Genomic DNA, 13,770 nt, shown 5'->3' on the forward strand with positions numbered 1-13,770 from the left:
CCTCAGTTTTGGCTTCAATATTTTGTATTAAAGTAGCATTTATGCTTTTTTTCACATACATTGCTACCCCTCCTCCTATTCTTCCTATTCTTTCTTTCCTATATAAATTGTATCCTGGTATAGCTAAGTCCCAGTCATGATTCTCATTGCACCAAGACTCTGTAATTGCCACAAAATCCAGGTTATCCCTTGTCATTATCGCAATTAGCTCTGGAATTTTGTCTCCTAAGCTCCTAGCATTTGCAGACATAGCTTTAAGAATTTTTTCTGTGCATTTGTTAGTAGTATCCATGTCCAGAGCGTACAAAATAAATGACTAGTTTAAAGTTGAAATTACCTGTTTGGGGATGTTGCTCAGTATTTGTTTTCTTTTACAAATCAGTAATCATACTCTATATTTAGTAAGGTATAGTCATGGTGTAAAGGACAAAGACATAGTACACCTGACCACAATGGGTAAATGTTCAAAGGAGGTAATCACCAGTCAGTATGCAATAATAAACTGTTTCACTGAGCAACTTCCCCACACATGCAATGACATTTACAAGAAATCATTACATAAAGAAACATACATAAGTTTGCATAAGAGAGGACTGTAGTGAGCAGATTGGGGATGCCTTTTCATAGGTTTTTTTAAAAACATGATATGCATAAGATGAATTACATACTTTTGAGGCATTAAGGCAGTCCTTTTGTGGTAGTGTTGGTGTGTTGATGTTTTCCTTCCGTTTAACGCAGGTATAACGCTATTTTTATAATAACACTTTTATGTCAGCACTTCTATGGAAGCACATCCAGCCGATGGCTATCCAGCAGTATACTAGACTTCAAATAGGAACAATATCCATGTGAATGCAATGATTGCAAACTCCACCCAAAACCATCCCCCTTTAAACTAAGGCCATAAATTAGCTTAGAAAAACAGACATTACATACCAATAAGGCAGCCAACTATATCTTTAAAAAGAGAAAAACATACAAAAAAAAAACACCCTTTTTCAATATACCTAGACTATTCAATCATGAAATTCATTTGACATAATCAGCAAATGCAGTACAACTTGCTGGGATGTGTAGTTCCACGAATCATACCTAGACTATTCAATCATGACATTCATTTGACATAATCAGCAAATGCAGTACAACTTGCTGGGATGTGTAGTTCCACAAATCATACCTAGACTATTCAATCACGGGGGGTCTCTGCATTCGGGGAAAGGGGTCCCATGTGTAAACATGGGACCCCTTTCAGTCCGTCTGGATCGGCTATGCGTTTTTTTTTTGCCAAGTACGAGGATTACAATAAAAGAACCGGACACTGGATCAGGTGAGTATATTATTTTATTATCAGGTACCCCGGACGTCGACAGACGGAGACGTGACCAGAGTCGGCGTGTCAACATAGGTATGTATGTGTCGGCATGTATGTAATAAAGTTTTACTTTCAAGGTGTGTGTGTCCTGTTTTTATTTGGGTATTTTTTTTTGCAGTAGAACTACAGGTACCAGCGGGCCCGTTTATGCCCCCGCATGCTGGTACCTGTGGTTCTCCAAGTACCAGCTTGCGGGGGAGGCTTGCTGGGACTTGTAGTTCTTCTGCAAAAACCAATATTCTTTAATTTTTACACATGGCTATCAGCCCCCCATCCACAGCCCTTGGATGGGGTGGGGGACAGCCTCGGGCTTCACCCCTGGCCCTTGGGTGGCTGGGGGGGGGGGGGGGGGGGGGAGAAGACCCCTTGATTGAAGGGGTCCCCACTCCTCCAGGGTACCCCGGCCAGGGGTGACTAGTTGGATATTTAATGCCACGGCCACAGGGAGCGGTATAAAAGTGTCCCCCGGCTGTGGCATTATCTGTCCAGCTAGTGGAGCCCGGTGCTGGTACAAAAAATACGGGGGACCCCTACGTTTTTTGTCCCCCGTATCTTTTGCACCAGGACTAGGCGCAGAGCCCGGTGCTGGTTGTTAAAATACGGGGGATCCCCTGTCATTTTTTTTCCCGTATTTTGGCAACCAGGACCGGCTTAAAGAGCCCGAGGCTGGTTATGCTTAGGAGGAGGGACCCCACGCAATTTTTATTCGGGTTTTTTACCGTTTTTTTTACATTTTTAAAGATCGAATCAAAATCCGTCAATTGGTCCATTTTTCGACAGCGGGACTGTCGAATCCGTTTTTTATTGAATATGTCGAATTCCGGCACCCGCCGGCCGGAATTCAACGGCCGAATTGTGTTGAATTTAAAAACGGGCGAAAAAGTGCCGCAATTCGCCCAGAATTGCATATACCCCCATATCTGCTGCCTCTGGCCAACTAGCGACTGGCTGGAAATCACTTAACCCACCCACCTTGCAACCCATAATTAATCAACTTTACATACTCCTCTGATGGAGTGCACGACTGGCAACAGTAAATACCCCCATCCACCTTTACCTCCTCCAAACACCATGCACTCTTTAAAGATCACCTTGGCTTGGCCAAAGACATACTATGACTGTGCATAAGCCACTAATATACAGTCAGCATTTAAACTACACTCCCAACACCTGCTCCGTAGTAACATTTAACATCCTGCGCCCAAGTAATGGGCCCTACACATCTCGCGATGTGCCGCCGAGGTGCCCGTTACCCGGCTCCAAAGACGTGCAGGCAAATATGGACGATCTCGTCCATATTGGCCTGCATGCACAGCAGACATGTCACCAGCGATGAATGAGCGCAGAGCCGCGCATCGTTCATCGCTGGTGACTCCACACTGCACGATATGAATGTTATCTCATTCATTAATGAACGAGATCGTTCATATCGTGCAGTGAAGTCGGCCAGTGTGTAGGGCCCATAAGATAGTACAACTTTCTCAATGTAGGCTGAAATAGATCAGGAACAAGAATGCACTGCAACATGATCTATGTGGAAACAATAACAAAATTTCCAATACTTTTGTTGATGTTTTAGTACCTGGTAAAACTCCCGTAGCCAATTCTTTTGCAAGTTTTCTGTCTGAAACAAAAAAACAGAACAAGAATTAGGAAAATGAAAAAATCCCCATCAGCATATAGTTTACAACTGATATTTTCTTGCAAAAAAATAAATAAAAATTTGAATAAATGAATCCCATAGATAGTGTTCAGTCTTCAGTAATACAGTAGGAGATAGTGGGGCAGATGCACTAAGTCTGGAGAAGTGATAATGCAGGGGTTAGTGCAAGGTGATAACGCACCAGCCAATCAGCTTCTAACTGTAAATGTACATATTGGAGCTGATTGGCTGGTGCGTTATCACCTTGCACTAACCCCTGCATTATCACTTCCCAAGGCTTAATCTGCCCCATTGTTCCATACATTTCTTAATTGGTAACTTGTTTTTAAGTAGAGTTTTTTTCCCTGACAACTGGACACCAGAACCATGTACTTGTATGATATACTGTTTGTAGATAGGAAAGTGTATGAACAAGCAAGACAACATAGTCACCCCTCCACCCGCCCTATAGACCAAGTAGTCTCATCCATTTGGCATTATTGTATTTATTGCAGTACAAGACATACATGTAATAAGACTTCGTCGTGCCACTGTCATATTCTATTTCTCACTGCAAGCTTAATTAGGATGGGAATTTTTTTTCTCTTTTCCCTATATGATCAGTTACACTGTTACCTGGCACGTAACAGAAACGATCCTGTAAACTAGACAAACGGTAATTTGCAATATTAGAGAGACCCACACTAATTCTATAATATTACATTTGCTCCAAGAATACATTTCTCACACGGATTGTAAACTATTTATTGGTAGCAAATACAGTTCTAGAAGACAAGCTAAGTTCATTTGTCTTTAAACATTCGCTATAAGGATTTATCTTTAAACATTCGTTATAAAGATGTAATTCATTAATCAGAGGCAGTGACTGAGGATGTGGTATGGGCTTTCAAAGAGATATGGCAGCTGGACGTCAGCAACTATTTAATGATGAAAGAGCATTGAACGAACAATCTGGTACAATTCAACCTCAACAAAATCAAACATTTTTGTGTTGAGATTTAAATCTACTTTCAGTCACCTCACATATCCAGTTAACAGCTATTAAAATATTACACCCCATGTGTCAGTAACCAGAAACAACACAGACAGTGCACCGAAAAATCTGTACAAGACAGGAGCCACTTCATCTAATCATACAGCAAAGTAACAGGTCTGCTTATTACGATCACAAACAGGCTGACAAGGGATATAAACATTCTCCCTTGGAGCCATAACACAAGACGACTTTATTTAGTGGCAGAAATAAATCACAATACATTTTACCAACGTATAAAATGACAGACTACACCCGCAATGGGGCAATCCACTTCCTAGTCAGTTACCAAGCTTTACCTTGCCTGAGGGAGGCTACACAATGCGAGACCTTCACAGCTACCAACTTGGCCCGTTTCCCAAATGAAGCAGTTTTAACTAAAACCTCTTGACTTCATTTATTTCACGGGGAAAGGTTTATTGAACTATTGGTGTGGGCGTGTTTCTCAAAGTGTTGCAATGTTGTGTAAACAACGTATGAACCATTATTTATATCGCCAACATAGGCAGAACTTTTTATTATTATTTCATTCACACACACTGGTCTCTGCCCCATGGGAACTGCTTAAAGTCAGTAGTGGGCAACAGGCTGCAGGAAGACCACCGGCAGCCCAGCGAGTCCCCTCCTGTGACCCCCTCCTCCCAATACCACTTATTCTCCAGTTTACTGTAAATTAGAAAATAAAGCTGAATGGAACAGACATCTTCCATGTCACCTGACGCCCTCTGCGCAAAGCAGAGAAGTGGTAACGCAGCCAGCCAGATGAGGATTAGGGGGTGCAGTATGCGCTTCCCCTGTGTCCCCCCCCCCCCCCCGTCACAGAGCTGCAAGAGACGATAGGGAATGAGGGGAGAGAGAGCATGAATGTGATAGATGAATTACAGATATTTATCAGGGAGGGAGTAGTAAGAGAGAAGCTGAATATTATACAGAGCAGAAGTGCGAAGAGATAAGTGGGAAAAATGTAAAAATATTTTTTTTAAAAGGGGGTGGGTGCGATAAGCACGGAAGAGAGCAACATATAGGGGTATATCCAATTAGCTGTGCTAAATGCTGGGGGTTTACCACACGGGGAAAATGCTGAACAATTGACTATCTCCGATCGTCAATCCGCAGCTTTCTCCACAGCTAATTGGATGTGCCTCAGACAGAAGGGCAGTGTGAAGGCCAAAAAGGAAGAGATTTGTAAGTACTTTCAGTAGATCATCAAGTTGGAGAGGTGGGAGAGGTATATGGAGAAAATCTGAGGGGCGTGTGGCGAGGTCTGGGATGCAAGTGGGGGATATTTGTAATCATGTGAGGGTATGTGGGGCTAATTTGGAACATTACAGCAAGTGAGGAGCATGTGGGAGCTTTCTGGGATGAACAATGTGGGTGGGCCAATGCTGTTTTGGGGCTGCTTTTTATTCTTGAAATTCATGGTAACGTACAGGCGCACACACGCACACACACACACACGCGGCCTTTGAAGTATATGAAGCGGTCAGCCACTATTCTAAATTATCTACAACACACTGAGATACTCTACTTCTCCTCCCCCCCCCCCCCCCTGTACTTGTCCCTCCCTCCCCGGTGTGTCTGCAACATTTTACCTGTGCTCTGTACTCACCGATGCACATTGTATTTATGTTTACTGTACATAGTTATAGTTCTACCTCTTGTATGGGGCTGAATACACCAAGAGGTGCCTAATAATAAGAATTTACTTACCGATAATTCTATTTCTCGGAGTCCGTAGTGGATGCTGGGGTTCCTGAAAGGACCATGGGGAATAGCGGCTCCGCAGGAGACAGGGCACAAAAAAGTAAAGCTTTACTAGGTCAGGTGGTGTGCACTGGCTCCTCCCCCTATGACCCTCCTCCAGACTCCAGTTAGGTACTGTGCCCGGACGAGCATACACAATAAGGGAGGCATTTTGAATCCCGGGTAAGACTCATACCAGCCACACCAATCACACCGTACAACTTGTGATCTAAACCCAGTTAACAGTATGACAACAGAAAGGGCCTCTTAAAGATGGCTCCTTAACAATAACCCGAATTAGTTAACAATAACTATGTACAAGTATTGCAGATAATCCGCACTTGGGATGGGCGCCCAGCATCCACTACGGACTCCGAGAAATAGAATTATCGGTAAGTAAATTCTTATTTTCTCTATCGTCCTAAGTGGATGCTGGGGTTCCTGAAAGGACCATGGGGATTATACCAAAGCTCCCAAACGGGCGGGAGAGTGCGGATGACTCTGCAGCACCGAATGAGAGAACTCCAGGTCCTCCTTTGCCAGGGTATCAAATTTGTAAAATTTTACAAACGTGTTCTCCCCCGACCACGTAGCTGCTCGGCAGAGTTGTAATGCCGAGACCCCTCGGGCAGCCGCCCAAGATGAGCCCACCTTCCTTGTGGAGTGGGCTTTTACAGTTTTAGGCTGTGGCAGGCCTGCCACAGAATGTGCAAGTTGAATTGTGTTACAAATCCAACGAGCAATCGACTGCTTAGAAGCAGGTGCGCCCAACTTGTTGGGTGCATACAATATAAACAGCGAGTCAGATTTTCTGACTCCAGCCGTCCTTGCAATGTATATTTTTAAGGCTCTGACAACGTCCAACAACTTGGAGTCCTCCAAGTCGCTAGTGGCCGCAGGCACCACAATAGGTTGGTTCAGATGAAATGCTGATACCACTTTAGGGAGAAATTGCGGACGAGTCCGCAGTTCTGCCCTATCCGAATGGAAGATTAGATAAGGACTTTTATAAGATAAAGCCGCCAATTCAGATACTCTCCTGGCAGAGGCCAGGGCTAGTAACATAGTCACTTTCAATGTGAGATATTTCAAATCCACCTTTTTCAATGGTTCAAACCAATGGGATTTGAGGAAATCTAAAACTACATTTAGATCCCACGGTGCCACCGGAGGCACCACAGGAGGCTGTATATGCAGTACTCCCTTGACAAAAGTCTGGACCTCAGGGACAGAGGCCAATTCTTTTTGGAAGAATATTGACAGGGCCGAAATTTGAACCTTAATGGATCCCAATTTGAGACCCATAGATAATCCTGATTGCAGGAAATGTAGGAAACGACCCAGTTGGAATTCCTCCGTCGGAACCCTCCGATCCTCGCACCACGCTACATATTTTCGCCAAATGCGGTGATAATGTTTCACGGTGACTTCCTTCCGTGCCTTAATCAAGGTAGGAATGACTTCTTCTGGAATGCCTTTCCCTTTTAGGATCTGGCGTTCAACCGCCATGCCGTCAAACGCAGCCGCGGTAAGTCTTGAAAAAGACAGGGACCCTGCTGTAGCAGGTCCCTTCTCAGAGGTAGAGGCCACGGTTCGTCCGTGAGCATCTCTTGAAGTTCCGGATACCAAGTCCTTCTCGGCCAATCCGGAACCACTAGTATTGTTCTTACTCTTCTTTGCCGTATGATCTTCAATACCTTTGGTATGAGCGGCAGAGGAGGAAACACATACACTGACTGGTACACCCAAGGAGTTACCAGTGCGTCCACAGCTATTGCCTGTGGATCTCTTGACCTGGCGCAATATTTGTCCAGTTTCTTGTTGAGGCGAGACGCCATCATGTCTACAATTGGTCTTTCCCAACGGTCTATTAACATGTTGAAGACTTCTGGATGTAGACCCCACTCTCCCGGATGAAGATCGTGTCTGCTGAGGAAGTCTGCTTCCCAGTTGTCCACGCCCGGGATGAACACTGCTGACAGTGCTATCACGTGATTCTCCGCCCAGCGAAGAATCTTGGCAGCTTCTGCCATTGCACTCCTGCTTCTTGTGCCGCCCTGCCTGTTTACATGGGCGACCGCCGTGATGTTGTCCGACTGAATCAACACCGGCTTTCCTTGCAGGAGAAGTTCCGCCTGGCTTAGAGCATTGTAGATTGCTCTTAGTTCCAGAATGTTTATGTGAAGAGACTTTTCCAGACTCGTCCATACTCCCTGGAAGTTTCTTCCTTGTGTGACTGCTCCCCAGCCTCTCAGGCTGGCGTCCGTGGTCACCAGGATCCAATCCTGAATGCCGAATCTGCGGCCTTCTAATAGGTGAGCCTTCTGCAACCACCACAGAAGTGACACCCTTGTCTTTGGTGACAGGGTTATTCGCAGGTGCATCTGCAGATGCGACCCTGACCATTTGTCCAACAGATCCCTTTGGAATATTCTTGCATGGAATCTGCCGAATGGAATTGCTTCGTAAGAAGCCACCATTTTTCCCAGGACTCTTGTGCATTGATGTACTGACACTTTTCCTGGTTTTAGGAGGTTCCTGACCAGATCGGATAACTCCTTGGCTTTTTCCTCTGGAAGGAAAACCTTTTTCTGAACCGTGTCCAGAATCATTCCTAGGAACAGCAGACGAGTTGTCGGGATTAAATGGGATTTTGGAATATTCAGAATCCACCCGTGTTGTCTTAGCACCTCTTGAGATAGTGCTAAAGCTGTCTCCAGCTGTTCTCTGGACCTTGCCCTTATTAGGAGATCGTCCAAGTATGGGATAACTAATACGCCTTTTCTTCGAAGAAGAATCATCATCTCGGCCATTACCTTGGTAAAGACCCGAGGCGCCGTGGACAATCCGAACGGCAGCGTCTGAAACTGATAGTGACAGTTTTGAACAATGAACCTGAGGTACCCCTGGTGTGCGGGGTAAATCGGAACGTGTAGATACGCATCCTTGATGTCCAAGGATACCATAAAGTCCCCTTCTTCCAGGTTCGCTATCACTGCTCTGAGTGACTCCATCTTGAACTTGAACTTTTTTATGTAGAGGTTCAAGGACTTCAGATTTAGAATAGGCCTTACCGAGCCATCCGGCTTCGGTACCACAAATAGAGTGGAATAATACCCCTTTCCTTGTTGTAATAGGGGTACTTTGACTATCACCTGCTGAGCGTACAGCTTGTGAATGGCTTCCAACACCCTCTCCCTTTCGGAAGAGACGGTTGGTAAGGCAGACTTCAGGAAACGATGAGGAGGATCCGTCTCTAATTCCAACCTGTACCCCTGAGATATTATCTGCAGGATCCAGGGGTCTACCTGCGAGTGAGCCCACTGCGCGCTGTAATTTTTGAGACGGCCCCCCACTGTCCCCGAGTCCGCTTGAGAGGCCCCAGCGTCATGCTGAGGTTTTTGCAGGAGCCGTAAAAAAGTGGATTTCCCGGCAGTAGCCGTGGCCACCAAGTCTGATAGACCAACTCCAAATAACTCCTCCCCTTTATACGGCAAAACCTCCATGTGACGTTTTGAATCCGCATCGCCTGTCCACTGTCGTGTCCATAAGGCTCTTCTGGCTGAAATGGACATAGCACTCACCCGAGATGCCAGTGTGCAAATATCCCTCTGTGCATCACGCATATAGATAAATGCATCCTTTATTTGTTCTAACGACAGTAAAACATTGTCCCTATCTAGGGTATCAATATTTTCAATCAGGGATTCTGACCAAACTACTCCAGCACTGCACATCCAGGCAGTTGCTATAGCTGGTCGTAGTATAACACCTGCATGTGTGTATATATTCTTTTGAATAACTTCCATCTTTCTATCTGATGGATCCTTAAGTGCGGCCGTCTCAGGAGAGGGTAACGCCACTTGTTTGGATAAGCGTGTGAGCGCCTTGTCCACCTTAGGGGGTGTTTCCCAGCGCGCCCTAACCTCTGGCGGGAAAGGGTATAATGCCAATAACTTTTTTGAAATTATCAACTTTTTATCAGGAGCAACCCACGCTTCATCACACACGTCATTTAATTCTTCTGATTCAGGAAAAACTGTTTGTAGTTTTTTCACACCATACATAATACCCTGTTTTACGGTATCTGTAGTATCAGCTAAATGTAACGTCTCCTTCATTGCCAAAATCATATAACGTGTGGCCCTACTGGAAAATACGTTTGAATTTCTACCGTCGTCACTGGAATCAGTGCCCGTGTCTGGGTCTGTGTCGACCGACTGAGGCAAAGGGCGTTTTACAGCCCCTGACGGTGTTTGAGGCGCCTGGACAGGCATTAATTGATTGTCCGGCCGCCTCATGTCCTCAACTGACTGTTTAAGGGAAGATAAACCATCACGTAATTCCACAAATAAAGGCATCCATTCTGGTGTCGACCCCCTGGGGGGTGACATCTGCATATTTGGCAATTGCTCCGCCTCCACACCAATATCGTCCTCATACATGTCGACACCACGTACCGACACACACCGCAAACTCACAGGGAATGCTCTAATGAAGACAGGACCCACTAGCCCTTTTGGGGAGACAGAGGGAGAGTCTGCCAGCACACACCACAAAGCGCTATATATACAAGGGATATCCTTATATTAAGTGCTCCCTTATAGCTGCTTTAATATATATATATATAGCCATTAATGTGCCCCCCCTCTCTGTTTTACCCTGTTTCTGTAGTGCAGTGCAGGGGAGAGACCTGGGAGCCGTTCTGACCAGCGGAGCTGTGACAGAAAATGGCGCCGTGTGCTGAGGAGATAGGCCCCGCCCCTTTTTCGGCGGGTTCTTCTCCCGCTATTTTTCCAGTCAGGCAGGGGTTAAATATCTCCATATAGCCCCTATGGGCTATATGTGAGGTATTTTTAGCCTTGTATAAGGTTTATATTTGCCTCTCAGAGCGCCCCCCCCCAGCGCTCTGCACCCTCAGTGACTGCCCAGTGAAGTGTGCTGAGAGGAAAATGGCGCACAGCTGCAGTGCTGTGCGCTACCTTATGAAGACTGAGGAGTCTTCAGCCGCCGGTTTCCGGACCTCTTCACGCTTCAGCATCTGCAAGGGGGTCGGCGGCGCGGCTCCGGGACCGGACTCCACGGCTGGGCCTGTGTTCGATCCCTCTGGAGCTAATGGTGTCCAGTAGCCAAGCAGCAAATCCACTCTGCATGCAGGTGAGTTTACTACTTTCCCCCTAAGTCCCACGTTGCAGTGATCCTGTTGCCAGCAGGACTCACTGTAAAGAAAAAAACCTAAACTAAACTTTCTCTAAGCAGCTCTTTAGGAGAGCCACCTAGATTGCACCCTTCTCGTTCGGGCACAAAATCTAACTGGAGTCTGGAGGAGGGTCATAGGGGGAGGAGCCAGTGCACACCACCTGACCTAGTAAAGCTTTACTTTTTTGTGCCCTGTCTCCTGCGGAGCCGCTATTCCCCATGGTCCTTTCAGGAACCCCAGCATCCACTTAGGACGATAGAGAAAACTAACAATTTCATCACACAATAAGTTCATCCTGTCAGTATGTTCTTGGACTGTGGGTGGCAACCTGAGCACCTGGAGGAAACCCCCATATACGCTTATAGCAAGTAATGACTATGGATATTAGGATGTAGAAGAAAAAAAAAATAGATAGATAGTTTAAAGAATAAAATAAATAAAACCACACAACACAGCTTGCTGGGTAATTACTACAATGTGCTGCCAGATCATAAAGCTCCTATGGGTGTACAGAGTACGTGGAAGAGGAGAGAGCGTATTCCCATATCCTTTTCACTCTAATTTACTTCACAAATGCGCTACAAGCCTTGATGAGGTTGTCAGACACTCTGCACCAATTTTACCTTCTCATACACTTTCTATTACTGGGAAATGTACAGTGTGAATCACTACCGACTGCTGTGTAAATATACGCAGGGCATAATATAAATCAACTACAAGTGTGATCTTATTTAAATCCAATAATTGTGACATTTCAAACTGCCTGGTTACGGCCGGGCTCAGCAGGCGGCCGGATCCTTCACAGCTCAGCACGTGAAGGGGAGATTAATAAATATTCACATACTTGTGTCGGAATACGTTTTAACATACAGTACACTAAATACAAGAGACTTCTCAATAATTCAGACTCTCAAAATGTAAGGTTTAGTAACACAAGACTTTGCAAAAACAAAGATTTCCAGAGGGTGAAACCCCCCCCCCCCAACTAATTATTAAAAGGGCAATAAATATTAACGTGTGAATATAATAGCACTGCAAGAAATGTATATTTATATATATATATATATATAGATATATCTATAGATATATCTATAGATATAGCAGTGCACTGACCCCTCCAATCTCCAAATGCAGGCACATTAGGTGGCCCAATCACCTATACTGACATTTTTGGTGCTGAACCGCTTACACAAACTTTGTGCTATCTAGTGACCCTCTCAAAAACACTTACAGCCAACTGTACGCTGCTCTCCGATGACTGACACCAAGGAGAAACTGTCTGTAGAGGACACGTGCAAAAACTTCACTGCATGCATACTAGCACACCATTGATGGTTAGACCATAAAATGGTTTACATACGATGGTTACGTGTCATTGTAAAGATATTTGCATTGGTGGCAACTTGACACTATTTATCAGTCCCCTTCCCATGGCCATCCTTACTGCACCACCAGCCAGGGGCATGCCTAGTTATTAAAGAGCACTTAACTAGCTCCCAGCACCCATTCATTGCCGCAACTGTTACAGATTTACTTTAAAGGGCAAAAATAATCACTTCTCCAAATAAATAAAACCTGACATTACACTATGACCGTTACAAAGCAGTATGCCGAGATATGACGGATCTAGTTAGGATGCCGGTGACCAGGATCTCAAAAGTCAGAATGTCAACAGTCGGGATCCCGAACGCAAGTATTCTGAGGAGGTTAGGTTTAGGCTGCAGGGGGGAGAGGGTTAGGTTTAGGCTGCGGGATGGGAGGGTTAGGTTTAGACTGCAGGATGGGAGGGTTAGGTTTAGGCTATGGAATGGGAAGGTAAGGTTTAGGATGCGGGATGGGAGGGTTAGGTTTAGACTGCAGGATGGGAGGGTTAGGTTTAGGCTATGGAATGGGAAGGTAAGGTTTAGGATGCGGGATGGGAGGGTTAGGTTTAGGCTGTGGAATGGGAAGGTTAGGTTTAGGTTGCGGGATGGGAGGGTTAGGTTTAGGCTGCGGGATGGGAGGGTTAGGTTTAGGCTGCGGGATGGGAGGGTTAGGTTTAAGCTGTGGAATGGGAAGGTTAGGTTTAGGTTGCGGGATGGGAGGGTTAGGTTTAGGCTGTGGAATGGGAAGGTTAGGTTTAGACTGCGGGGAGGGGATTAGGCTTAGCTGCCTCCTGCACCCCTGTTGGCATTTCAAAACAGTCGGTATGCCGGGGTCGGCACTATGACCGATGGCATCCCGACTGCCGGAATCCCATACTCAACCCGATATGATGGCAGACTGATTGCTGAAGTCATGCACAATATACAGAGGTGGCCTAACAAGTCCAGAACTCATTATTCTGCAGTATGGGATGAAGACAATCCTGGACTGCCACAAACATTTTTCTGACGTGACTGAACCAGATGGTCAGTTAGTTACCTCTATTTCTGTCATTTACAGTTTAGTTTAATATAATCACACCATTAAAGGGTAAAATTAGCAACATGCTACACAATAGAGGATGTCCTTAACATAGAATTTACACGCTGATTATGTGCAACATTTACTAAAGGGCTAATTCAGACCTGATCGCTAGGCTGCGTTTTCGTACAGCGGGCGATCAGGTCTAAACTGCGCATGAACCGCAATACGCGTTGCATGGGTGCAAAGCGGATCGCCGCTCAGCAATGGGTTTGTGCAACGGATCCATTTGCATGAGCGTTCGCAAGGAGATTGACAGGAAGAAGGCGTTTGTGGGTGTCAATCTCGGAGTGTTTGGAAAAACGCCGGCGTGT

The 13,770-nt window shown here is 45.5% G+C and overlaps 1 protein-coding gene across 4 annotated transcripts in view; it reads right to left on the bottom strand.

Moving 5' to 3' along the window:
• INPP5A (inositol polyphosphate-5-phosphatase A) overlaps window positions 1-13,770 on the bottom strand; it is a 911,370-nt gene that overhangs the window by 604,819 nt on the left and 292,781 nt on the right. For all 4 annotated transcript variants that reach the window (XM_063962166.1, XM_063962167.1, XM_063962168.1 and 1 more), the window contains exon 2: window positions 2,955-2,996. In XM_063962166.1, the coding sequence (XP_063818236.1) occupies window positions 2,955-2,996 (42 nt within the window). The remainder of the gene's footprint in view (window positions 1-2,954; window positions 2,997-13,770) is intronic.

Source organism: Pseudophryne corroboree, chromosome 3 (assembly GCF_028390025.1).
Source record: "Pseudophryne corroboree isolate aPseCor3 chromosome 3, aPseCor3.hap2, whole genome shotgun sequence".
Taxonomy (NCBI): Eukaryota; Metazoa; Chordata; class Amphibia; order Anura; family Myobatrachidae; genus Pseudophryne; species Pseudophryne corroboree.